Below are 23,836 nucleotides of genomic sequence, written 5' to 3' on the forward strand. Positions count from 1 at the left end.
CCGGATGCTGCCGCCGCCGCCGCGGTGGAGCCCGAGCCGGCGGTGCCCGCGGCCCCGGGCGGAGGGGAGGCGGAGGCGCCGGCGCTGCTGCCCGGCTCCGAGGTGCGGGTCACCCTGGACCACATCATCGAGGACGCCCTGGTGGTCTCGTTCCGGCTGGGAGAGAAGCTTTTTTCCGGGGTCCTCATGGACCTCTCGAAAAGGTGAGAGCTCGGGGGGAGCCGAGCCCGAGCCCCCACCCAGCGCCGAGCACCGGCAGCGCTCCCGGAGCCGCCGGGGGCGGGATGGGGGCGGCCCCGCCGGGACCCTCGTGGGCTCTGCAGCTTCCCTTCCCTCCCATCCCATCGCTTCCCGTTCCATCCCAGCCCTCCTTGGCCCCCGTCCGCTCCGGGCCAAGCAGCTCCTGCCCCCGCGTCCTCCCCGGGGAGCGGAGCAGCAGCTCCCGGGCATCCTCTTCCTCCTCTTCCTCCTCCTCGACCCCCCTCCCGGCCGGGGAATGGGAAAAAGGGAGAGCCAGGAGAGAGGCGAGCACCCGGGCACAGCCTTTGGGCTTGGCCGGGGTTCCCAGGGCCCGCAGCAGCATCCCCGTGTGCCGGGAGAAACAGCCGAGCGCAGAGCTTGGCGTTTATTCCCTGTTTGTACAGAACAGCCCCACAGATCCGATTGCCCGGTTCGTTCGGGCTTACATTGCCTAGGTAACCTTTCTCAGGACATACTATTTTCCAAAATAATGGTTTTCCTGCTAGGCGGTTGCAGTTATTAATTAGTACTGATTGCTCCTTGTATGCGATGAACTGGGTGAAGTTTGATGGTTCTTAAATAACCTCGTGGATGGGGGGATTTTTACATATCTCTGAATAACTTAGCAGACAGCAGGGCTTGGGGTTTGCTTTTTTTCACTGCCTTTCAATAGTGGGAAGCTCTTGGGAGACAGAAATCATGGTATCTTACAAAAAATCTAGGTTTTATTGGCAGGTGAAAATACTTCTTTGTCGTCGTGGGTTTTTTTCTAGACATGTAAGGACTCAGCAAGTTCATGAGAGAAAAATGAAATTTAAGCAAGGTTATTTTTTAAAATAATTGGTATGCAAAATATGCAGCACTTTTTCCCCCCAGATTTAAGTTGTGTGTGGACACATGCCTTTTATCGCTCCTTTTATGTTGTTAGTAGCTGTTCAGCAACTTCCTGGAATATTAATCCTGTCAGTGGTTCCTAAAAGGAAAATTGTGGGGACCAACACTTCTGTCTTGGGCCTCACTGCGTGGTTGGGGTTTGACACACAAGGCCTTTCCTGAACCCCAAGTTTTGGATAATGTCATGGAATGACTTTTTCAGTCTGTCACTTGATGAGGTGTGAAATGCTGAGCAAATCTCCAGCCTCTTGTAGGGTGAAACAGCATCTCAGAGCAGGGCAGGAGGTGACACAAATGAAGTGTAATCCTGGGTAGCACACATTCTTTTGTAGGTTTGAAGTTGTCCCAGCAGAATGCCATGGCTGCCCTGGGCAGGAGTGCAGGAAAATACCAGTTTCTTTTCCTCCTGAAAGGGATCCTGCCTTCCTAAACACACCCTGGCCACCAGGATCCCACATTTTCCCAGGTTCTCGTGCACTGAGGAGCCTCTGGCATGCAGCAGATCTGCAGCCCTTTGCAGCAGAAGTCAGTTTGCAGGCTGGCTGCTGCTGCTGCACCTTGGTGGAAGCATCTCCAACCTCCCTGGGTCCAGGCCCAGCTCCTGGGACAAAGCTTTGCAGTGGGAATTGTGGAAAAGCCATGCAGGGAGGCTGGGGCTGTTCCTCCCAGGTTCTCTTGGCAGTGGAGCTATTTATTCCTTCAGAGGTGCTTTTACATGGGATTCCTGGAGGGGAAATTTAAATTTTCAAGGCCAAGTTCTGCAGAGGGCCTGGACAAGAAGAGCTGAGTTTTGAGACATAAGGTCTGTCATATTTGGCTGGTGACGACAGAACGTTGGTAGATAACAGGAGTCTTTATCAGATGTCTCAGAGCAGGAAATGCAGTGGAAAAGAAGCTCTAGAAATAGTCCAAGAACTTCTTACCTCTAAGAAGTTGAAACATTATTAAAAAAAATGTTGCCTGTATGTCCAACAGTTCCATTTTCTTCTTCTGTGGTGACTAACAGGTGGTATTGTCTAGGTGTCAGCTTTTCCTTATGTCTGTTTATTTTTGTTTGGTGTAGCAGCACCTGGACTTGCAGAACATGAATATTTCTCATGAACTTCTTTCTGTATCTGTGGCAGGCCCTGAAATTCTTGTCCTAACTTTTTCCACTGGACCAAAAAGAAAAAAAGAAGGGCAGGGTTAAATGAAAACCACCTAAATCCCATTCATTTACATGACAACACTGGGATTTCCAGGATGGGAGATGGGTGCTTGCAGAATCTGTCTCATTCAAATGCATGGGAATCATCTCCCAAACTTTCCTAATGCCCGAGGGATCAATATTTTTAAGACTGACAGTTCTTACTAATTAAGTGTCAATTTGTATTAGAATTTACTCATTCAGTAGCTTCCAAAAGTACCCGTGTTCACTGCAGGTGCTAATGCTGTGTTGGATGATCAGAGGGAAATCATTCCTGTTCCTTTTTGGATCTTAATTTCTCTTTCCCTTCTGCACCCTCCAGAGCAGTGAAGGTGCTGCTTCCATACAGCACTAAGAAGGATAAGTTTAAGTGACTGTTTTAAAAACCTGCTCACAGTGTTCTTTTTTGTCTTCTCGAGTCATGTTCTGAATGACTTTAGCTTCACAATGAAAGAAGAGCAAAAAAATTCTCATATATTTATGATTCTAAAGGGTTTTTTTGGCTGTTTTATCTTACTGCTTTTTCCATTGTTGAGGTGATGCCCTGACTTTGCATTTTATTCTGTGTGACTCTGAGGTCAGTGATATTTGTGTGAAGGGCTTGATTCCCTCTCCCACCCCCCATAAATGGGATATATCCCTTTAGGAGTTTATACCACAAGCCCCTGGGTGTTGGGTGGGCTTTATTCCTACATTTATTTGAGGTATGGAAGCATTTCCCTGTCTGTACCTGTCTCCTGTGCCTGCTGCCCAGGAAGTTTTGAAAATCAGCAGAAAATAGGAGCCCACTTGTCCTGAGTGCCAAATCCATTTGTTATGCAGTAAATCCTCACCTGGAGAGGAGCATGTCCCCACTTGGGTCACTCTGAAGGCTCACTGCACAAATTAAGGATGTGTTCCTGCTGTTGAACTCCTCCATCACCTTTAAGCCCTTTCCTGCTGCAAGGGGGAGGTTCTGGGGCTTCCTGGGGTGCTGATGGGGTCCTGAGGGGAGCCAGGGAAGGCAGAATCCCTCACACAGGGAGGAGAAATGGTTGGGAAAAATTCAACACATCCAGGGCTGATCCCACAGCCTGGGCAGCAGGAAAGGGGAGGATCCTGCCCTGCTCAGGTGAGACCTCACCTGCAGAGCTGCTCCAGAGGAGGCACCGAGTTGCTGAGGGGACAGGAAGGAGCAGCCTCCCGATGGAGATGGGCTGGGAGAGCTGGGAATGCTCTTTCTGGAGAGGAGGAAGGTTGTGTGGAGAGCTCACAGCACCTTCCAGGATCTGAAGGGGCCACAGGGAGGCTGGAGAGGGAACTTCATCAGGAACTGGAGGGACAGGACAAGGGGAATGGCTCCCAGTGCCAGAGGGCAGGGCTGGGTGGGATTTTGGGCAGGAATTGTTCCTGGCAGGGTGGGCAGGCCCTGGCACAGGTGCCCAGAGCAGCTGGGGCTGTCCCTGGACCCCTGGCAGTGCCCAAGGCCAGGCTGGACATTGGGGCTGGAGCTCCTGGGACAGTGGGAGGTGTCCCTGCCATGGCAGGGGTGGCACTGGATGGGCTTTAAGGTCCTTCCAACCCAAAGATTCTGATTCTGTGGGGTTTAAAGTCTCTGAGCTGCCTGTAGCTGGCATTTGCTCAGGGGACAAAAGATATTCATCCCACCTCAGAGTAAATCCTGCTCTGCACCTGGAGGAAGTAGGTGGGAGGGAAATACCTGAGAAGTGTAGTATTTGTAAATCTTAAAATACAGGATTAAGAAGTTGTGGTTTTAGTTTGTTCTTCTGGAGAAAGGATAATTATTTCTGTGGTTTTTTTTTTCCCTTCCCAAAGATTGGGGAGGAGGGGGGATTAAATTTATGTTCTGTTGTTTTGCCAACAGTCAAGACTTGGCATTTTTATTGTTTTGTCATTTAACTGAAATTTTCCTTCTAATCCTGCAGATGTGAAGGACATGTGTCTTGTCTTTTTCTCTAAACCAGTTCCCTTCTGACTTGTGTGTGTTCATAATAGTTCTTGAGTGAGAGAGGAAGAGCAAAAAGTTGGTTTGTGACTTAAGAGCCTCTAGTTAGATATCCAGAAGATGTGCAGTGTGTTCCCAGTAGACATATGTTTGAAATTATGTCTTTATTGAGCTTTTGTTATGGAAGATAAGGAAGGACTTCCTGTACCAAGGTGTGCATGAGCTGTATGATGAAAATGAACTTTTATAGGCAATTTGCAATTCTTACAATCCCAGAAGCAGTTTGCAGGTACAGACTCTTGAATGCTGTGCTTTTCCCAGTCTGTTAATTCAGCTTCTACTGCAAAAGAATGATGTGAGAAGGAAACAGCAGAAGCCTCACTTGAAAAAAATGTGGAACATTTTTCCCTGCTCTTTCATTTAATAACCAGGGACAGCGTGTGCTCATCCTTGTCTGGGGAAGGACTGGGTTTTGTAGGAGGCCTGGTGCTCTGTGGTGCACATTCTCAGCAGTAAAGAAGTGTCTGTGACTCAGGGTTGTGTGTTTTGGTTTATTTTATTTTAAAACTTGCACTCAGTTCCCAAGGTGTCCCCACACCTCGTCACCTGCCCTCTTCAGAGTTTATTAGGAGCCCAGAGGAGCTTGGTGAAATTCTGGTATTTAAGGAGCAGCCCCAACACTTCTTTGACATTTGTTTTAATACCCCCAGAAGGTGGGAAGCTCAGGTGTGATGGGAGTGTGGTTGAGAGGGTAATTCAGGTGTCTTTTGCTTGTGACTGACAGGTTTTATTGAAGGTGTCAAATGTAGCCTCACTTAGAGAGTAGGGTTAGAATTGGGCTCTGGATTGGGCTTCAAACTCCTTTCCTGAAGGAATCTGTGCTCCTCAGCTGTTCTTTGTTGGTCTGGGAGGTGACAGGTGATGGTTGATCTGTCCTTCCTTATGGAATTCTCTGTATTCCAGCACCGTGGCTTGTCCTGGCTTTCTTGGGTTTGCTTGGCTTGGTTCAAGGTGTTGGGGCAGGGCAGGGGTGAAATTCTCAGTCTGCATTCAGTTAATTTTCTGTTGTGGGACTGATGAATCTTGGCCATCCTGGCACTTCATCCATTATTTAATGGTATCATTCTCTTCCATATGTCCTGGGTCTGGCATATGGATGTTCTTGAAGAGTATATTCAAGGTATAATCCTTCAAAATTCATCCCAGCAAATGTATCAGTGAAGTGTCTGCTTCAAAATGCAACTGACAGCTAATAATGGCAACAGATGTGAAAATTAAAAGATATTTCAGTTTAAAAAGACCTTCAGCTTTATAGATGTGCCAGGAAAACTATGGTAGTGAATGGAAAGCCTAACCTCAGAGCATCCTGTCTTTATGTTGTGCTGTTCCAAAGAGTCACACTGCAGTCCTTCACTGTGGGTTCAGAGCTGTCAGGGAAATGTGCATTTTCTAGGCTACTTAGCCTGGTGTTACATTGCTCAGGGGGTGAATAAACCATGGAGCTGATTGTTTGGCTTCTGGGAATGCTTTTTTCAGGAAGGTGCCTGCACTTAAAGCCATATATTCCATCTTGTGCTTTATCACACCAAGTAAATCCTTCATTAAAAATAGGTTGTTGCATAATCTGTGTTTTCAATGCAGGTTATTTTGAGGAGTTCTGCAAAACTTTGTGTTCAAATAGCTATGATCTAACAGTGTATTACATGGAATGTTATAATTTAAACCCTGAGTTTAGATGCATGAAATACATATCCATAGTTCTTTCAGCATATTATTATACTCCTGGAACTTCCATCCATGCAATAAAAATGGCTTCAGCTGTTGCTTGTCCTGGCTTTTGCAGAACACCAAGGATGAACTTGGTTACAAGAGCAGAAAAGGTACCAGGACATTTCTGCACTGCCTTGGTGGTGAAGATGGGTTTTGATCAGTCATTTACCACAGACTTAACACTTTAACACTTTAAACTTAAAGTTTCTCAGCTTTGTTGATGTCAGTTCAATGTGTCCAAAAACAAATGGGAAATAAATAGTTCTGAACCTGCCCAGTGCCTTCACTCCTTTGGCAGAACAAGGGGCTTTTAATTTCTCTCTCTTTTAGTAGAGAAGTCAGACATGGGAGGCTCAAGATGAGAACTTAAAACTTTTAGGTACTAGTGTAGAACACTTTGCCCCAGGGAGTGTTGTTTATGTACTTTGTTTATGTGCACACGGTCCTGAGTTAAAAAGGGATTTGTTCCTTATCTCTCATGGTTATTTCTGAAAAAATACTCTGTAACTGTTCTGTTTTGCATATAAATTGAGCAGTGAGATGCTTTCATTGTAGTAATTCTGCTGCAGGATTTAGATTTGAAAAAAAGTGGCTTTAGTTTCCTGAAGTACTTAAGTTTATATGTCTGTAGTACAAAACTGTCTGGCTTTAAATGAGAGTTTTGGGTTTGGTACTCAAACTGGCTTTTGGATGCCATGGCTGCCTATTAATTAACTTGCAGCTGGCAAACTGGAAATGAAGCCTCCCTGTTTTTACCCTGGTTCTGTCTCTGCACACCTTGGTCAATTGAAAGTTCCTCTCAGTGTAAATATCTGCACTGCCAGAATTGATCAGGCTCTTGGTGCAGTGCAGGTCCTGCTATCCTGTGATTTCTGTCTCCAGTGAAAATGTTCTTTGCAGTGGCATCTACAGCAGAAGTGCAATCAGATCCTGCTGATTGCCCTGGTTACTCTAAGAACCTCTGAGAAATGAGTTTTGTACAACATCACACCCATCCTCTCTTTGAGGTGCATTTTCAAGGCAAATGAGAGCTGGGACACCTTTGCAGGAGAGGAACTGGCACCATGGAAAACTGGCTGTGATTTCCATAGGTAGGAAGCAGCAGGGCACTGCTTCCCAGCACTCCTTGGATTGAGGGTGAAATACCTATTTCTGAGTCTGGCTTTTCTAACACTTCACTTTTACATCTCCTGTCAGTGAATCTTGCCATTCCTTGGAGTGTGAGGGTCTGAGGCAGAAGTGTTACACGAGTCAGGAGTGGGCTGGGCAGGGAGCAGCTGGAACTTGGGCACCAGGGAATTTTTATTTTAAGCAAACAGTAATTGCAGTATATCTTTACTTTCATCCAGAAAAGCCTATTCTTGAAATCTTGTGGGGTGAGGTGATATTTGGGATCAGTGTATTTAAAAAACTGATTTTGCTGGAATAAAGACAAGGCAATTCCTTGTAAAACTTAACCATGCAATGTGTGCTGAGAGGAGCGTGTTGGGAGTGTCACTGTGGGGTAACTGGAATGGTTTCTCTTCCATTCTCATTCCAGTGACTGACTGGGGGATCAGTAAATGTCATGATACAACTGAGCTGTGTGTCTTGGGAGTTTTTAAATTTTGTTTTCTATAGATGCCCTTTAGTCTTCCTTCATCTCTGTGGCAGATGAACCAAATGCTTTTGCAGCTTTTCTAGCTACTAACACAGCTAACTACTTCAGCCTTGCAGTTGGTGTGACAGGAATTACTGTGGCTGTATGAGGAGTATTTATCTTCAAGGTCCACCAACTGGGTGTTTGAAAATAGGGCTTGAAATTCTGGTACATGCAGTAAACACTTGTGCTTGCTGCAGGACTAATTAGATGCTGTGTCATGCCTTGTCCTGAAGAGGTTTAAGCTCACATCTTCATTCTGCTGCTTCTCTTAGGAAAAATAAATCCCCTTTTTCTTACCTTATTTTTTGTCTTTATTCTTTCCTGTAACCTTTACTGCTTCATTTGCAAGTTTTTCAGCCATTGTTTTATCTTCTTTGTTTTCATTCTCCAGTTGCTGGAGAACTTGATTAGCCAGGGAGGAAACAGAGATAATCAAAAACTGTTTATAGATCCAGTCTGCTGTTGGGTGAGGCCAAGAGAAGACACAATACACTGAGCTGTTGGAAATAATGATCAGTCTTTTGGCTTACCAGTTATATTTTGTACTGCAGGTAGATTATCCTGACTAATTGCATGTTTGTATTAACACATCATTTACAGGGGTAGTGCTGTACATAATGGCACAATATCCATGAATGTTCTTTACTTCCCCAGTTCATGATCTGCAGGTGCACAGGGGTGGGAGAGTCTGGTTTATTTTTTAAGCAGTACCTTTTGTGAGGAGAGCTGCACTCTGGATTTGTTTTGTGTCTTACTAAAGCAAGTTTGCATCTTGGATAAAAATTGCCCTTTGTGGCTTCCTGTTCATCAGTTCTGGCCTGTGTTTTGTGCTTGAAGGAAAGGAGAGGGGAAGGTGCAGAATGAATCTTCGATTTCCTGGTATCAGGCATGTGCTGAGCTTTCCATCAGCTCCTTTGTTCCTTGGAGGGAAAGGAATGAAAACCTGGGAAAAGAGAGATGAAATACTTGAATGGGATCCTTCTGGAAACCCCTGCAGTCCTCTTCGTGCACCTCTTCCTAGTGACAGCTAATTATGCTCAATTTCCTGACACAGAGTCACGTAAATGCCCTCTGGGAGAAGGGCTTGGCTCTGGGAATGGCCTGTGGGGTCTGGAAAGGCTCTTCCCGAGGCACTGGGAGCGCTCCTAAGGGATGTTTGTCTGTGTGGGGTTTGATATTCCACTCCTGTGCTCTTTGGGGTTGGAATTTGCACAGCAGAGATCTTGCCCTGTCTTGTTTTCAGCTTTTACCATAGCTTAACTTTTTACCAAATCCTCTAAACTTTATCAGGTGGTGAATGATGGGATCTGGGTCTTATTTTTGTTTAGAAGCTGAAGGTCTTGATGCAAATAACACTGAAAATATTGCTAATTTAATTACTGTCAGCTGATAGTTTCTTTTAAAACCCTACTTGGAACTGAGTAACTTGCTTACAATCCTTTGTGGAGGGAAAAGTATTTGTGGAAAAGCAACTTCTTTACCCTTGATAGACTTGTGGGACTTTAGGGAATGTAAAACTTAGTTATGAGTGAGTCCCTTGTGGTTTAATGCCAGACCATAGGCTGGAAAAATGTCTGTATGAGCTGCTGAAATGCAAACTGGGTGGATAATTTAATCTTGGGTGTTTGCTTCAGTTACAGCTTCAGATGTAGAAAGAGGCTTGTGATAAGCAAAAGGACAAACAAGTGATGGCTTTTGTTGGTGACACTGTAAAGAACCTTCTAACATGTCATGACTTTTTTTTCAAATCCAATTTTGAGGAAATAAAGGCAACATACAGGCACTTAAAGAAAAAAAAACAAACCAAAAACTTCAGTTTAATCAGCTGAGGGGGTGTGCAGCACAAACCTGAGGACAGATCTTGGGGGCCTGTCCCTGCCCTGATCTAGAGCAATTCCATTCCAGAGAAAATGAGTGAAAGGTTGAAAATCCTGTTTGCTCCTGGGACAGTGAGGAATAGTTTGTACTGAGTTGAAATAAGGGAAGTTTTACTGGGAGAAATTCAGACTGGGCTGGGGAGTTTTGGGCTATAAAGCATCAGGTGCTGAGCTGTTGTGGATGGAGGGTGGTGGCATTCCCTGTTCGCTGCAAGGATTTAGGCAGCCCAGATTCGTCTCTGTTAAATCTGGACCATTCATCCTTTTCTGCTGTGCTAAGAATGGAAGAAAAGTTCCTGGAGATGTCTTTGCATGAAGTTGACTTAGTATGGAAAATGAGCTTGGGTAGGTTGGGAGTTGTTGGGGTGAGTTTGGATGTTTGTAAGCCTTTTCTAGAAGCATAAATCAATTCTTTTGCTGCTGTCTCGGGGATATTTTTGTTACATTTTCAGGGCTTCTTGTTGATATGAGGGAAACAGATAATCAGTGAAGTTGTGTGTTTTTTGTTTTCTACTGACTTCAATTTGGTGTCTTGCATTTTCAAAGCTTCCCATAAGGCTGGACATGAAGCTTGAATTTCCCTGGGACTCATGATTTTCAAATGCTGGCTACCTAATGCAGACAAGTTTTCAAATGCTTTGTGACAAGCACTGCAAGAATTTCCTCAAAACACTGATTTTTTTTTTCTTTTTTCCTCTCTCTTTAAGGTTTGGCCCCCATGGAATCCCTGTGACCATATTTCCTAAAAGGGAGTACAAGGACAAACCCGAAGCCATGCAGCTCCAAAGCAAAGCATTCCAAGAGGAGGCGCAGGTGAAGTGCGAGGCCGATGCTGCAGTCCCTGATGACTCCTCCCTCACGCAGCCATCAGAGCCCAGCATAGCTAAAAGCCTTTGGACTTCTAAACCACCTCCTCTCTTTCACGAGGGAGCACCGTACCCTCCTCCTTTGTTTATCAGGGACACCTATAACCAGTCAATACCTCAGCCTCCACCCCGGAAAATCAAGCGGCCCAAGCGGAAAATGTACAGGGAGGAACCCACTTCGATCATGAACGCCATCAAACTACGGCCCCGGCAGGTCCTGTGTGACAAGTGCAAGAACAGCGTGGTGGCAGAGAAAAAGGAGATCAAGAAAGGTGGCAATGCAAGTGACTCTTCCAAATACGAGGATAGTAAAAAGCGAAGAAACGAGAGCGTGACTACTGTGAATAAAAAACTTAAGACTGACCATAAGGTGGATGGAAAAAGCCAAAACGAAAGCCAGAAAAGGAACGCTGTGGTCAAGGTTTCAAATATTGCCCACAGCAGAAGCAGAGTAGTTAAAGTTTCCGCACAAGCAAATACTTCAAAAGCGCAGTTAAACACAAAAAAAGTTCTCCAGAGCAAAAACATGGATCATGCAAAAGCTCGGGAAGTCTTGAAAATGGCCAAAGAAAAGGCACAAAAGAAGCAGAGTGCAACCTCCTCTTCCAAAAATGCACATTCAAAGGTCCACTTCACGCGGCGTCTTCAGAACACCAGCTCAGGGTCCCTCCCGCCCCGATTGCGCCTAAAGCCCCAGCGGTATCGCAACGAAGAAAATGACTCTTCCCTCAAGACAGGACTTGAGAAAATACGGAGTGGCAAGATGGCAACTAAGCCCCAGTCTCGCTGCTCCTCCACCCGCTCAGCAGGTGAGGCCCCTTCAGAAACCCAGAGCCCCTCAGAAGGCCCCGAAGAGGCCAGCAGTGAGGTTCAGGACACGAGTGAAGTGCATGTAACTGTTGATCAGGATGAACAGCAGACACTGGGCAAGAGAGGCAGCAAAAGCAATATAACGGTTTACATGACCCTTAATCAAAAGAAATCTGACTCTTCCAGTGCATCAGTTTGTAGTAGTGATAGCACAGATGATTTGAAATCCACCAACTCTGAGTGTAGCTCTACTGAAAGCTTTGATTTTCCTCCAGGCAGCATGCATGCACCTTCCTCCTCCTCCTCCTCCTCCTCTTCCTCCTCCTCCTCCTCTTCGAAGGAAGAGAAAAAGCTCAGTAATTCCTTGAAAACAGAAGTCTTTTCCAAAAACGTCTCTAAATGTGTCACACCAGATGGCAGGACCGTATGTGTAGGGGACATTGTTTGGGCCAAGATTTATGGCTTCCCTTGGTGGCCGGCCCGTATCCTTACCATAACTGTGAGCCGCAAGGATACCGGGCTGCTGGTGCGCCAGGAGGCTCGTATCTCATGGTTTGGCTCCACCACCACGTCTTTCCTTGCTCTTGCACAGCTCTCCCCCTTTTTAGAAAGCTTCCAGTTGCGCTTTAATAAGAAGAGAAAGGGTCTGTACCGCAAGGCCGTCACTGAGGCAGCCAAGGCTGCCAAGCAGCTCACGCCCGAGGTGCGGGCCCTGCTGACGCAGTTTGAGACGTGAACGTGGAGAGTAAGGTAGGCAAGAAACCTGGAGGCTCCACCAAATCCCTAGCCAGGTTAGAGAGAAAGAACTGCCAGGAAGGACGTGGCAAAGTCAGAAGTTGCACTCGGTTGACTGCTCTTTTTACACGAGACTCGTGCCGTGCGTGGCGGGTCGTGACGGTTAAAACCAATTGAACACGCAATCAAAATTAGCCTGAAAGTGAGGACTGAGGTATTTTTCAAGTGAGAAATTTTTTTAAAGAGAAAGAAAAAAGAAAAAAACAAACCAAACCACCCGATGCATAGGAGCCATAGCTTCAGCTGGAAGGCAGCTGATTTGCAGGGAATTTTTTAGTAGTTTCTACCCAGTATATAACTAGTTCTGTGTGGCCAAGGGTTGACACGAGGGATGAAAGTAGTAGCTGTGACTTTTTTGTTTTATTAGGTGGCCCATCAGGGAAGTGTAGAAATGTAAGCCTTGTCTAAATGGTCTTTAAAGATTATTTTTAACCGGTCTCTAATGGATTTAGTCTGGCCAGGCCCGGTGGGTTCCGAGCTGGCCGGTTTAAATGGCATTGGGGACGTGCTCCGAGTCGTAAGGAAGAAGAATTTTAGTGACTTAAAGACCAGATTAAATGGGGTTTTATCGTAGTGACCACTTAAACACTCAACCTTTCTATGCACATGGGGGCACAACTAAATCACTTCAGGGTCGGAGAAGTCGAGGGATGCCTGTAGCTCTAAGACAAAGCTGAGGAGGCCTCAGTGTTTGGGATCAAGGGCTGTTAATGCTGCATAGGTGTGAATCATTCTGGTCTTTCTTCCTGAAGAAATCTTTCAGGCCGTTTGCCTGGAGGTTTAGCTTAAGAGAGGCTTTGTTTTGAATGTGTAAATAATTAATTGCTGAAATTGGTCAGATTTTCTCCTGACTGGTTGTTCCTAAATTCTTAGGATACGTCCTAGTAAATTACACTTTGTGAATTGTCAGATGTGTAATTGTTGCATTTTGGATGTATCTAACTTTTTTTTTCTTTTTTTTTTTTTTTTTTTTTTTTTTTTTTTAAATATTTCCGTTTAAGGTATCTGTTTGCAGGTCAGAAAAATGAGATATGTAATTGTGTAATGCTCTGAAATGTAAAAAAACAAACTGTAAATAAAATTGACTAAATCTGAATTATTTGTGTGTGTTTCTCAAAAAGCTTTGAAACAAATCCAGGATGTCAGAGTATTTTATCTGTATGCCAGATTTAGAGGACACCCTTAAAAAGTAAATTGTCCTTTTCCATGCATCCTTAAAGATGAAGTGCTCGATGTAAATACCATTGCTATACTTGAGTCTTAATTTGGAGATTCTGAATTCTCAGTCCCTTTTGTTTCAGAACCAGCTCTGTAGAGGGCTTTCTGCAAAGTTGATTCAGTTTCTCCCTAAATTAGCTTTTGTTTGAGCAGAGGCTGTGGATAGTGTCACTTGTACAGTGGGGAATGTTTTGTTTCCATCTGAGGCAGCCAGAGCTGCTCTCCACTGCCATTCCAGCTGTTCTTGCATGGCTTTTGCTCACTATTGGGCATTTTCATGCAATGCACTTGACTTTTATTTTTATTTTTTTTGCTGTGAGTTGTGGTCCTTACCTGACCATGTGAATTCCTGTGTCCTCCAACCCATTCCTGCTTCAGCCTTGCATTGCCTTGTGAAGAGTCTCCTGGTGCTCATCCCAAAGCAGTTTTCATCCTGGTTTTTCCAGAATTGCCCACGTAGGCAGTCATGACAGATGTAAAAATTTAAGCTCAGACTGAAATTAAACAGACATGAAAACGAGGGCAAAGATTTAATCATTGAACCCTAAAAATATTTTTATTTTAAGATTTAATTTCATATGTTCATGATACTGTCTGGTCTTGCCAAGGCATTCAGTTTCTTTTTACCTTTTTTAATTTTTCAGTCATGCCCACAGAACTATTGGAAATCTAAAGTGTCAACCCCATGGCTGTTCAAATTTTCCTCAAGCTGACAGTCATTAATTGCTAATTAAGCTTCCAAATATACCAGCTTTACCTTTGCATTCTAACAGTTCCCAAAAAGCCCCACTGGTCAATGCTTTTTGAATGTGATAAACACACAATAAATTTTGTAAAAAAAAAAAAAAATTGGGGGAAAAAAATCAGTTTCACTTCTCTCTCTGTTTTCTCTCCTGCAAACAGAAACAATTTCTTTAAGTAAATAAGCTGTATTTTGTTATTAAAGCAAACTGCTTTTTGGAGTCAGGAACCCATGTGAGGTAGGTCAGATGTCTACACCACTTCCTTGAGGTTTAGAAGCTCAAGTGAACTGGTTTTGAGTTAGCTGTTCTAAGCCAAGTAGTGGCAAAATCAATATTGACATTGTTATTTTTTCTTTAGAAGACCTGGAAGCTTTGTTCTCATAATTTATATAAAATTAAAATAGCAGCTTACATAGGCCGAGTTTGCTCAGGTGTTCACTGGGGGAGCAGCAGGTATGGGAGGGCTTTATTTAGGTGGGTTTATGTTCAAAAGAACTGTTTATGGAAGGCATTTAAAGTCACTTTTGATTTGTAGCTGATGAGTTTGAAGTCTTTCCTCAGTTTCATGGTGAATGTGCTGTATCTCTGCAGACTGAGCAGGGCTCAAAACAAGAAATTCATTTTGTTAAATGAATTTTTTTACAATACTGTATTACAGTAAGTTGAAAATCTCTTCATACTCCTCCCTGATTTTCCTTTAACTCCAAGGGAGGTGTTCTGTGGATGCAGCAGTTTCCAGGGGATGGGATGGGCTGAGGGAGAGCCTGGGTGAGAAGAGCTGGACAAGGCTCGGGGCTGGTTTAGCTGAGCTCTAAACCCCACTTTGATGTGCCTGTGGTCCCCAGCAGTGCCACAGCTCTGAGGCAGTGGCACTTCCCATGATTCATCCATGATTTATCCATGGTTTATCCATGATTTATCCATGGTTTATCCATGATTTATCCGTGATTTATCTGTGATTTATCCATGATTTATCCATTGCTCCCACCAGGAGCAGCTGGGATCAGGCACAAACAGCCTCAGGGACATCAGCTGGGCTGTCAGGAAGAATTTCCCCATGGAAAGGGAGCTCAGGCATTGGCACTGCCCAGGGAGCTTTGGGTCCCCATCCCTGGAGGTGCCCAGGGAATTCCTGAGGTGGCACTCAGGGCTCTGGTGGGCATCAGGCTGAGAATGGACTTGGTGATCTTGGAGGTCTTTTCCAACCTAAATCCTCCTGTGACTCTGCAGAAGGCAAACAGCAGCACAGAGGGGGAATGTTCCTTTTCCATGAGTTCAGTGGGATAAATTGCAAATGATCCTTGTTTAGTTCCTGAAATGCCTCGGTGTGGTTGTTGGGTGTTTAGGGCAGGGTGGGGCACGGTGAGTTTCTAGTGCAGGTGTTCTGTTCCTCTGAAGATCTTCAGCCTGGGGACAGAGAGCAGTTACCCCAAAACCTCTTTCCCCAGGGGGGTTTGAAGGTGTGAGGCTTCAGGAGCAAAGCTGGAGGCAAGGGGAAGTGCTTGTGTGTGTCTGGAGTGGAGTCATGCAGGAAATTGCACTGATATTTGTTACTGTTCTAATTAGGGTTGGAACTTTGTGTCAACACTTCAGTGACACAATCATCTCTGATAATTTGCTTTCTCTTTCAGTCACTGCTGTGTTTAGTTTGGAACCTACAGAACTACCCTGGGGTGGGGTTTGTGGGGTGATTTAGGTCTGTGCAAGGCTGAAAAGACTTTTTTTTTGTTTTTTCAGCATGGTGTAAAATACCTTTGGGTTTTTTAAACATAGTTTCTAACTGTGATTAGGCTTCAGAGTAGCACAAGTGAGGGTAGGAATTGCTTTTTGCATTGCTGGCCCTTAGGTCTGGTTCTATTTAACTCTCTTAAGTCCTGATAATGATTTTCTTTCATGTCTGCTAAAATTGTCAGAGTAGAATAGGAATGTGAATTTTGGAAAATAAATGTCAGTAGCTCATTCTTAGCATCATCATCTGTGCTTCTGCCTGTTCTGTGGAGTCCAGTGAGAAAACAGAGCAGCTTTCTTGGCTGAGGAGCTGTGGAAGGAGCAGACTGACAATCAGGGAAAGGCTATTTCAGTCCATCTTTTGCTCTGTAGTTGTGTTGCCACGAATTCCTGTAGGAACAGCAAATTCAGGCAGTGCAGGGGGTCCCTCACTGATCTAAAGACTGAGCTGGGAGGGAAGTGCAGCGAGCCTAAGGGATGGATGGCAGTGTGTGGTGGCATAATCCATTGGGGAAAATGACTGGCACTGTTTAAAAAGGGAATTTTTCCATAACTAACAAAGCTTCTGATCATGGAGTGATGAGGGGTCACCCACATCTAACACTGGAAACTCGTGTAGCTGCCAGCGGACTGAGGATCCATTAGATCAGCTTTGAGAGATGGGGATGGGAATATCCAGCATCAAATGATCCTTAATCCCTGCTGGAAAGAACCTGTGTTGTGATCCCTGTCCTTGCAGGGAGGGTGGCAGATCCCAGGCAGTGTTTAACCCCCCCCAGCTGCTGCTGTCTGTGCTACCTTTGGATTTTAGTTTAAACAGTGTGTTCATAGAGTGGCTGTTCAGGTACATTTCATCCCTTGTACACTGGATTTTCCCTTCTCTCCTCACCCTCCTGGCATTTTTATCCTGGCACCTGGTCTGGTCTGACCCCATCTATCTCTGACCTCTGTGGTAAGAACTGTTTGTGGTCATTTGGATGGGTTTTACCAAACAGCAGCAATTCCTCCCAGGTCAGAAATTCCTCTAATTACTGGGGTTTAATTGTTGGATCCTAATAGTAGCTTATGATTCCCTCTGATTTACTCATACATTTCAATTTTCTATATTTACCTGGGACGTGGATACAATCCAGAGTAATTTAAATTATGATTTTTTTCTCCTTAAATTTAACAATGGCACAGGTGTCCTTGTGTGAGCACAAGGCAGAGCAGCAGCTCCCAGGCAGGGTTGTGGTGCTGGGCTGTTGGTGGCTGGTTTTCCATCCTGCTTTTTTTTCCTGCACAGCTCTGCTGTTTCTCCCAGATGGGGAAGTTTGGGAAACTCCCTGGAGCACCAAGCAGTGAGGAGAACTCAGATCCACAGCTCCAAAACACAACTGGTGTTCCTGGCAGGAGGGAACAGCAGGAGCTGGAGAGTGAGCAGAGCTTTCAGGAGCTTTCAGGAGCCACCTTGCACATCCCAGAGGAGACACATGGGAGTGAGAGGGGGAAAAAAAAAGATGGAATAACCTGGAGAAGGTGACTCCCTGTGCTTGTGCCGTGGGATGTGGTGTCTTTGATCTCTTCCTGCCAGCCCATGGCCTGAGGGGAGAATTTAGCAGGCTGGAGGTAGGAATTGGCTCAGGGAACAAATCAGGATCCCCTGGAGCAAGTTTGAATCCTCCTTTGCTCCTTCAGTGTGAGAAGAAATGGGTCTGTGGGGTTTATTCAGGCTGTGTTTGACAAGTTGCTTCCCAAATGAGGGCCAGACAGGTATTGAACAGCTGTAATTCCATTTCTGTGCCAGCGATTCCATCCCTCAATGCAGAGGAGGAAGGGAGGAGTGTGGGAACTGAGGATATTCCAGGTGTGTGAATCCCTGTGGGATGTGGCACAGGGGAAGCACAGCTCTGTGGAGTTCAGCTGGGACAGGAAATGATATTCAAACTGAGGCAGGGAGAGAAATCAAGCACTGGGAGATTGTGATAGTGAAACCCTGGGTGCTGTTTGTGTAGTGGCAGGGCTTGAACAGCAATGGATCAGGCTGGGCTCAGTGCAGCCAGGGCTGGCTCTGTCCTGTCACTTTGTCATTAGCAAGGCTGATTTTGGAAAAACAGAATATTTGTGAGAATATGTCTATAAGGGAGGATCCTGCCCTCTGTGTCCTGGTCACATCCTGCAGGAATCTCACTTGGAGTAATCCAGGTTTGATTTGAACCTGCACTGCCCTCCTGCTTGGCTGATGCCATTTGTGCAACAGCAACTCGAAATCCGGTTGTTCTTTAGGAAAAAACAGATCTAGGTCAGTTTTCGTGTTTGTTTACAGATGTTTTGGATGTCAAATATGCAATATGAATAAGGAATATTCTCCTACATGCCAGGCATGGGAATCTGTGCTTTGGGAGGCAAGAGCTCGTTCCCAGCACTGAGGTTCTGTAATAGAACCACAGCAAATTCAGGTGGCAGAATTGTCCTTGCCATCCTTTAACAGGTGCACAAAGGGGGAGATGGGATCTTGGTTTGTCAGTAAAATAAGCAGGTACAATTCCAAGCAAATATTTGCTTAAATGCTAATTTAGCATCATTTTTTATTTAGTAATGTGTAGGATTTTTGTTTGGCTTTAGGAAATGTTGGGGTTTAATTGCACCTCTGCAGTGCTTCAGGATTTTAAAGAATGTGGTGTACTTAGAAGCTCTGGTGAAAAGGAACTAAACTTACAAAAATTATTTTTAAAAGAATTATAATCAGTTTAGTTAGAAGTTTAGTTAATTAAAAAAAAAACCAAAAGGCTTTCCTTGAGATATTTCAGGTGTTGAGGGATTTAGGAATAATTTCTTCTGATACATTTATATGGAAAAAACTGGATTGGACCATGTTTTAGGAATTCTTGATACTGTGACATATATTTCAGGGAATTAGGCACATAAAGGGAAGAAGAATGTGTTGCTGCTCTGTTTTCCTGGTGGCTGAGGTCCTGCTGCTGGAGGCTGTGAAAGAAGGAAACAGTTCTTGCTTTTAGCAGTTCATCATCTGGAAGAGCAGCCTGGTTTCCCTCTTCTCCACTGGCTACAAATGGAATCTGTGGGAGGAAAATAGGAGTTTTGTGCCTTTTGTTCCATAGTTTTACACAGACACAGCATTATCCCCCAGGAAGGTGCATAAATGTTACTGTAACTATTTAAATTTGGGCTCCTGGCCTTGAGGTTTGATCCCTGATGGGATGTGCTGCTATTTTTGCTTCCCTTGTCCTTCTGGGGTGCCTTTTCTCCCCCTCCATGGCTGCCTGGTGTCCTTCTGCTTTTCCTTTGGAGATAAAAGCCTTTCAAAGGCAGCGCTTCTCTTTGGACAGCAGTGAATAAAGGGATTGAGAAAATGTTCCCAGGGAAAAATCAGAATCCCCATGGCAGTGCTGGCTGCCAGGAAAAGGCCACGTGAGCTGAGTTCAGTGGGACAGCAGGAGAGGCCTGAGCTGTGTCAGTGCCTGTCCTGACACATCTGTGCCTTGTTCTGGGGCAGTCCTTGGCAGGGCTCCATTGGGAAGGGGCTGAGGGAGCTGGGAAGGGGCTGGAGAATTCCTGAGGGAGCTGGGAAGGGGCTGGAGAATTCCTGAGGGAGCTGGGAAGGGGCTCAGCCTGGAGAAAAGGAACTCAGGGGGCCCCTGTGGCTCTGCACAAGTCCCTGGCAGGAGGGGACAGCCGGGGGGGTCGGGCTCTACTCCCAGGGAACAGGGACAGGAGGAGAGGGAACGGCCTCAGGCTGGGCCAGGGGAGGCTCAGGGTGGACAGCAGCAGGAATTTCCCCATGGAAAGGGAGCTCAGGCACTGGAAGTGCCCAGGGAGGGTTGGATCCCATCCCTGGAGGTGGCACTCAGAGCTCTGGGCTGGGGACAAGGTGGGGAAGGGGCACAGCCTGGACTCGATGGGCTGGGAGGGTTTTCCCAGTCTGGGATCTGTGTGATCCTGAGATTCTGTGTGATTCTGCCTCCAGCAGTTGAATGGAGCTGCTTCAAAGCAGAGTCCAGGCTGTGAGCTCACTGGAGAGCTGTGTCCTCAGCCAGGCTGGGCTGTCACTGTCCCACACACCACACACATGGAGTGGTGACCCCATGGAATGGCTGACAGACAATGCAGTCAGACACTGAGCGACACAGGCGGTCAGGGTTTCAGTTGTTCCATCTGAGGAGCACAATCTCCATGGGATCCCAGAATCCCAGACTGGTTTGGGCTGGGAGGGACCTTTAAGATCATCCAGCGCCACCCCTGCCATGGCAGGGACACCTTGCACTGTCCCAGGCTGCTCCAAGCCCTGTCCAGCCTGGCCTTGGGGCAGCCACAGCTTCTCTGGGCACCCTGTGCCAGGGCCTCCCCTCCTCCCAGTATGAACTGGTGCTTGACTGGTGATGGTTCATGCAGGGCTCAGCACTTGGGCTGTTCCTGTCTGCTTTATCACAATTTATTCCCATTCTCTGGAGTAAATGAGGAAACAGGCAGCCATGGGAAAGCAGCACCATTAGCAGGTTTATAGCTCAGTGCTCCCTCAGGCGCTCGGCTCTCGTGTGTGGAAGGGCACCACAGGGTCAGCTTTAGCTTTGTGGTGGGAACTGCCATCAATGTATAGATTTTGTGAATTAATCTCCCTGCTTCCTGAGCTGTCTTTAAATGTCTTTACATTTGGAATTCTCTCTGGATGCTGAAATGGGGTGAGATGTAACAGATTGGTTCGGTGGCTCCTCCTCAAACCCCAGCCCCCGGAGGAGTTTGCTCACTTGTGTCTGTCTTGTGATAATGTCAATCTATTTTTTGTCTTCTGCACACGATGCACAAAGCAGGTGAGCCAGTAACTTTTCTGGCCACCTCAGCTTTTGCTTTACCTACTTCTGCAATATGTACTGGAAGACATTTAACCATGTTCCCTTTCTCTCCCCTTTTCAGCTCAGAGACACTAATGACCCGCTGTTTTTATGGAACCTCACTACACTGCCACGAAGAGCACCAGCTCATCAGGACTGAGAGAAATCTGAGACTGACTTGTCCTATTTTTCCTCTGAAATCTTCACCGAGTAGTAAACATTTTTTTTGAAGGGGAAAGGGGGTAAAAGATGTTAAAGGTCCCCCTCGCACCATTAGGGCACCTGTACCTAATGTACATTTTCCTTAAAATTTCAAAAGATGTTAGGAAATATTTTATAAAACTTTTTTGCAATAAATGACGCATGAAATTACGAAAGACTCTATGACACTTACATGCAAGGAACCACTTGAATTGTTAGGATGAAGACTCACTGCAGATAACTGGGGTTTTTGTAATGTGACAGTCACGTTTGTATGTTTTGAGAGGTGCCAGTGACGGAGCCAATTTGCCTGGGAAGTTGACTGTAACTTTTGAACTTTTCTTTTAATTCTTGACTTTAGCATTGCAATTTTCCATTCTCTGAGGCTTAGTTAGTATTTAGTGCAGGTGTTAGCAGAGCTGTGATCTGTGATCAAAGCATGTCCAAACCCAGTTGTATTGTGAAATATGAACAGTCCTGCTATTGAGACCAACATTTCCCATAGAGGTGATGGAAAGGACAGTGACCACAAACTCCATGGATCTCTGTTTTATGGGAAAGCTCCTTCTGTGTGAATATGGTTGCATTTTATTTATGCTATTGTAACACTTAGGGAATTGAGGGTTGTGGAATAACCTTGAGAGGGGCTACAAGGCAGAGAGCAGCATTTTGCTTATAATCTTATAACAGGATGGGAATCATGAATGGAGAGTGATTCAATGGGATGGCATTTCTATTTCAAATCATGGCTTATTTTTTCCTTTTGACATAAATATTTTTCAGATAGGTAACTAGTAGAGAGCAAAGGTTTTTTTTAGAGTTTCTGATGGTTGTTGATCTGAGTTGCGTTGACTTCTTTGAAAAGCTGTAAATCAAAAAAAAAAAAAAAGAAACCCACTGGGTTTTATCCATTTTATTCCCCTCCCACAAAGGTCTTGGGTAAGACTGACTTCAGTGGAGCTTGGGAATGCTGGACACGCTGCTGAAATCTTGAGTTATTAAATATTAATTTATTTGTCACTAATTATTTCCATTGTGTGCACACTGTCTCGGCAGAACCATTTCTTTAAAGTTCTTAGCAGGGGATTTATTGTGTAACCCGGGAAAATAAATATTTGTTTGGAAGAGATGAAAATGTGCACATAATCTACTAAAAGTCAAATTTCTGTTTCTATAGAGATGAAAGGACTTGTAGGAAACTCTTTTCCTCCTTCCTGATATCCTGATTCAATTGGAGAAAATAGAATGTCTTTGTCTGGATCGTTTAAAACCAGAGGGACTTTTCCAAGGGGCCTCTGGGTCAGCACAAAGACATTTTCTTCGTGTCTGGAGCCTGAATGAACCACATAAAATTTGAAGTTAGGACAACTCTGTCATTGGCAACAGGTTTATACTTGTTAAACAATCGGAGAGGGGGAAGTGACAGGCTGGGACAGGCCCCCAAACCCCAGCCAGACCCATCAGGGATTCACACACTGAGTGTGTGGCAGCTCATGCTTTGTGCTGGTTCAGTGTCTGCTTTTCAGAGCTAAATTCTTTATTTATAAGTGCAGAAATTGAATATTCACTACCTACTTTTTCAAAACAGGCTGTACAATGCTGTGCAGTGCATTCAAATTGTACCGTTTGCCATAACGATTTCATCGTGAAGTACAAACTTTTTTTAAAATTTGGATGAATATTTGTTCTACAGTGCTTTTCCTTTTCACCAGTGGAAGAGGCCCAGCAGTCTGGTCCTGCTCAAGGCCTGGGATGTGACTAGAACTGAAAGATTGAGACATGTGAATGAGGAAAGGGGTGACTTGGTGCCGGGTCCGTGCCAGCCTTTCACCTCCGCTTGGATTGACGATGGATGGGGGCTTGGCCTCATCAGGTACATTTTCCCTCACACCCCCCCAAAAAAAACCAAACAGAAAAGCCACCAAACCACATGGCACAAACAAGTTTCTGCTCAGGAAAAAGGCCCGGGGCTGTGGTGGCAGGGTTGTTGCACATGGGATTGAGGAGTGCCTGCTGTTGTTTTGGAAGCCGGTAGTGCCTGGCTGTGCCCCCGGATCCCCAGGGCTCTCCTCCCCTCCCCTCCCTGAGCACAGCAGCTGAAGCAGGAGGGATTAACCCAAGGGATGCAGGTGTGCACTGGAGAATATGGGTATAGAGCAAATAGCATCCAAGGGAGCTCATGTCTGCCTTGCTTTTCCCAGCATTGCGTTGGAAACCATATTTTCATTTGGAAATGAAATTGTCAGGGATATTCTAATGAGAGAGAGTGACAGTAATGTATTGCTTTTCACTTTTTTGCTTTAGTTGCTTAATATTTAAGCTTTGCTCCGTGCTACCTTCTTGTCTGTATATTGAATGGTCACTATGCCTCTTTCATTTTGTAGACTTGAATGAGGAAAATCTGATTCACCCTTTAAGGTTTGCTGAGAAGTAAAAATGATAAAGAATGTTGTGTAACATTTATTCAAATAAAGCCTTGATTTTTTTCAGTGCTCTTTTAAAGGGAAATAATGTTTTGATGTCATTAACTTTCTTGCTTTATTAGTGCTTGACGCCAAAGCCTCTGATTTATGTCAGAAGTGGTTTTTCTGCATTAAACAAAGATTAAACTGAAGTTGCTGGTCCACTGCTGAAATTCCATCAGGTGGATGAGTCTCTTCCTAACCTCACCTTTCACCAGTGGCTGAAAGATCCCAAGCCATGCTCAGCCAGCTGGATGCTTCCCAAAGCAGTAGGAAAAATTGTGATTAGCCAGAACGGTGTGGTAGAGACGGATCCAAGGAAGCCCTGGTGGCTCTGCCACAGTCCCAGGAGGAGGAGGGGATGCCATGGGAAGGGGCTCCTGCCCTGGCACACGCAGTCCTTGGGCTGGTTTTTATGGAATTCTCACAGTTTCAGACAAATCTTGCTTTCACAGGTAAGTGTACGGGGGAATTTCTCCATCCAGGGAGGAAATGCCTTGTCCTGAGCTGTGTCTCCTTGCCCTGGAGCAGGGATCAGGTGGTGCTGGAGGTAATTTCTGTTCTGAGCTCCATCCCACTGAGCTCAGAGGAGGGCCATGCCAGCAAGTATTTTTCCAAAATACCTGGTGG

The 23,836-nt window shown here is 45.3% G+C and overlaps 1 protein-coding gene across 1 annotated transcript in view; it reads left to right on the top strand.

The window, feature by feature from the left end:
- PWWP2A (PWWP domain containing 2A) overlaps positions 1 to 23,252 on the top strand; it is a 23,778-nt gene extending 526 nt beyond the window's left edge. Inside the window, exons 2-4 of the mRNA XM_019008148.2 lie at positions 1 to 203; positions 10,262 to 11,980; positions 20,626 to 23,252. Of these exons, the coding sequence (XP_018863693.2) occupies positions 1 to 203; positions 10,262 to 11,966 (1,908 nt within the window). The 3' untranslated portion in view covers positions 11,967 to 11,980; positions 20,626 to 23,252. The remainder of the gene's footprint in view (positions 204 to 10,261; positions 11,981 to 20,625) is intronic.
- The last annotated feature ends 584 nt before the right edge of the window (positions 23,253 to 23,836 follow it).

Source organism: Parus major, chromosome 13 (genome assembly GCF_001522545.3).
Source record: "Parus major isolate Abel chromosome 13, Parus_major1.1, whole genome shotgun sequence".
Taxonomy (NCBI): Eukaryota; Metazoa; Chordata; class Aves; order Passeriformes; family Paridae; genus Parus; species Parus major.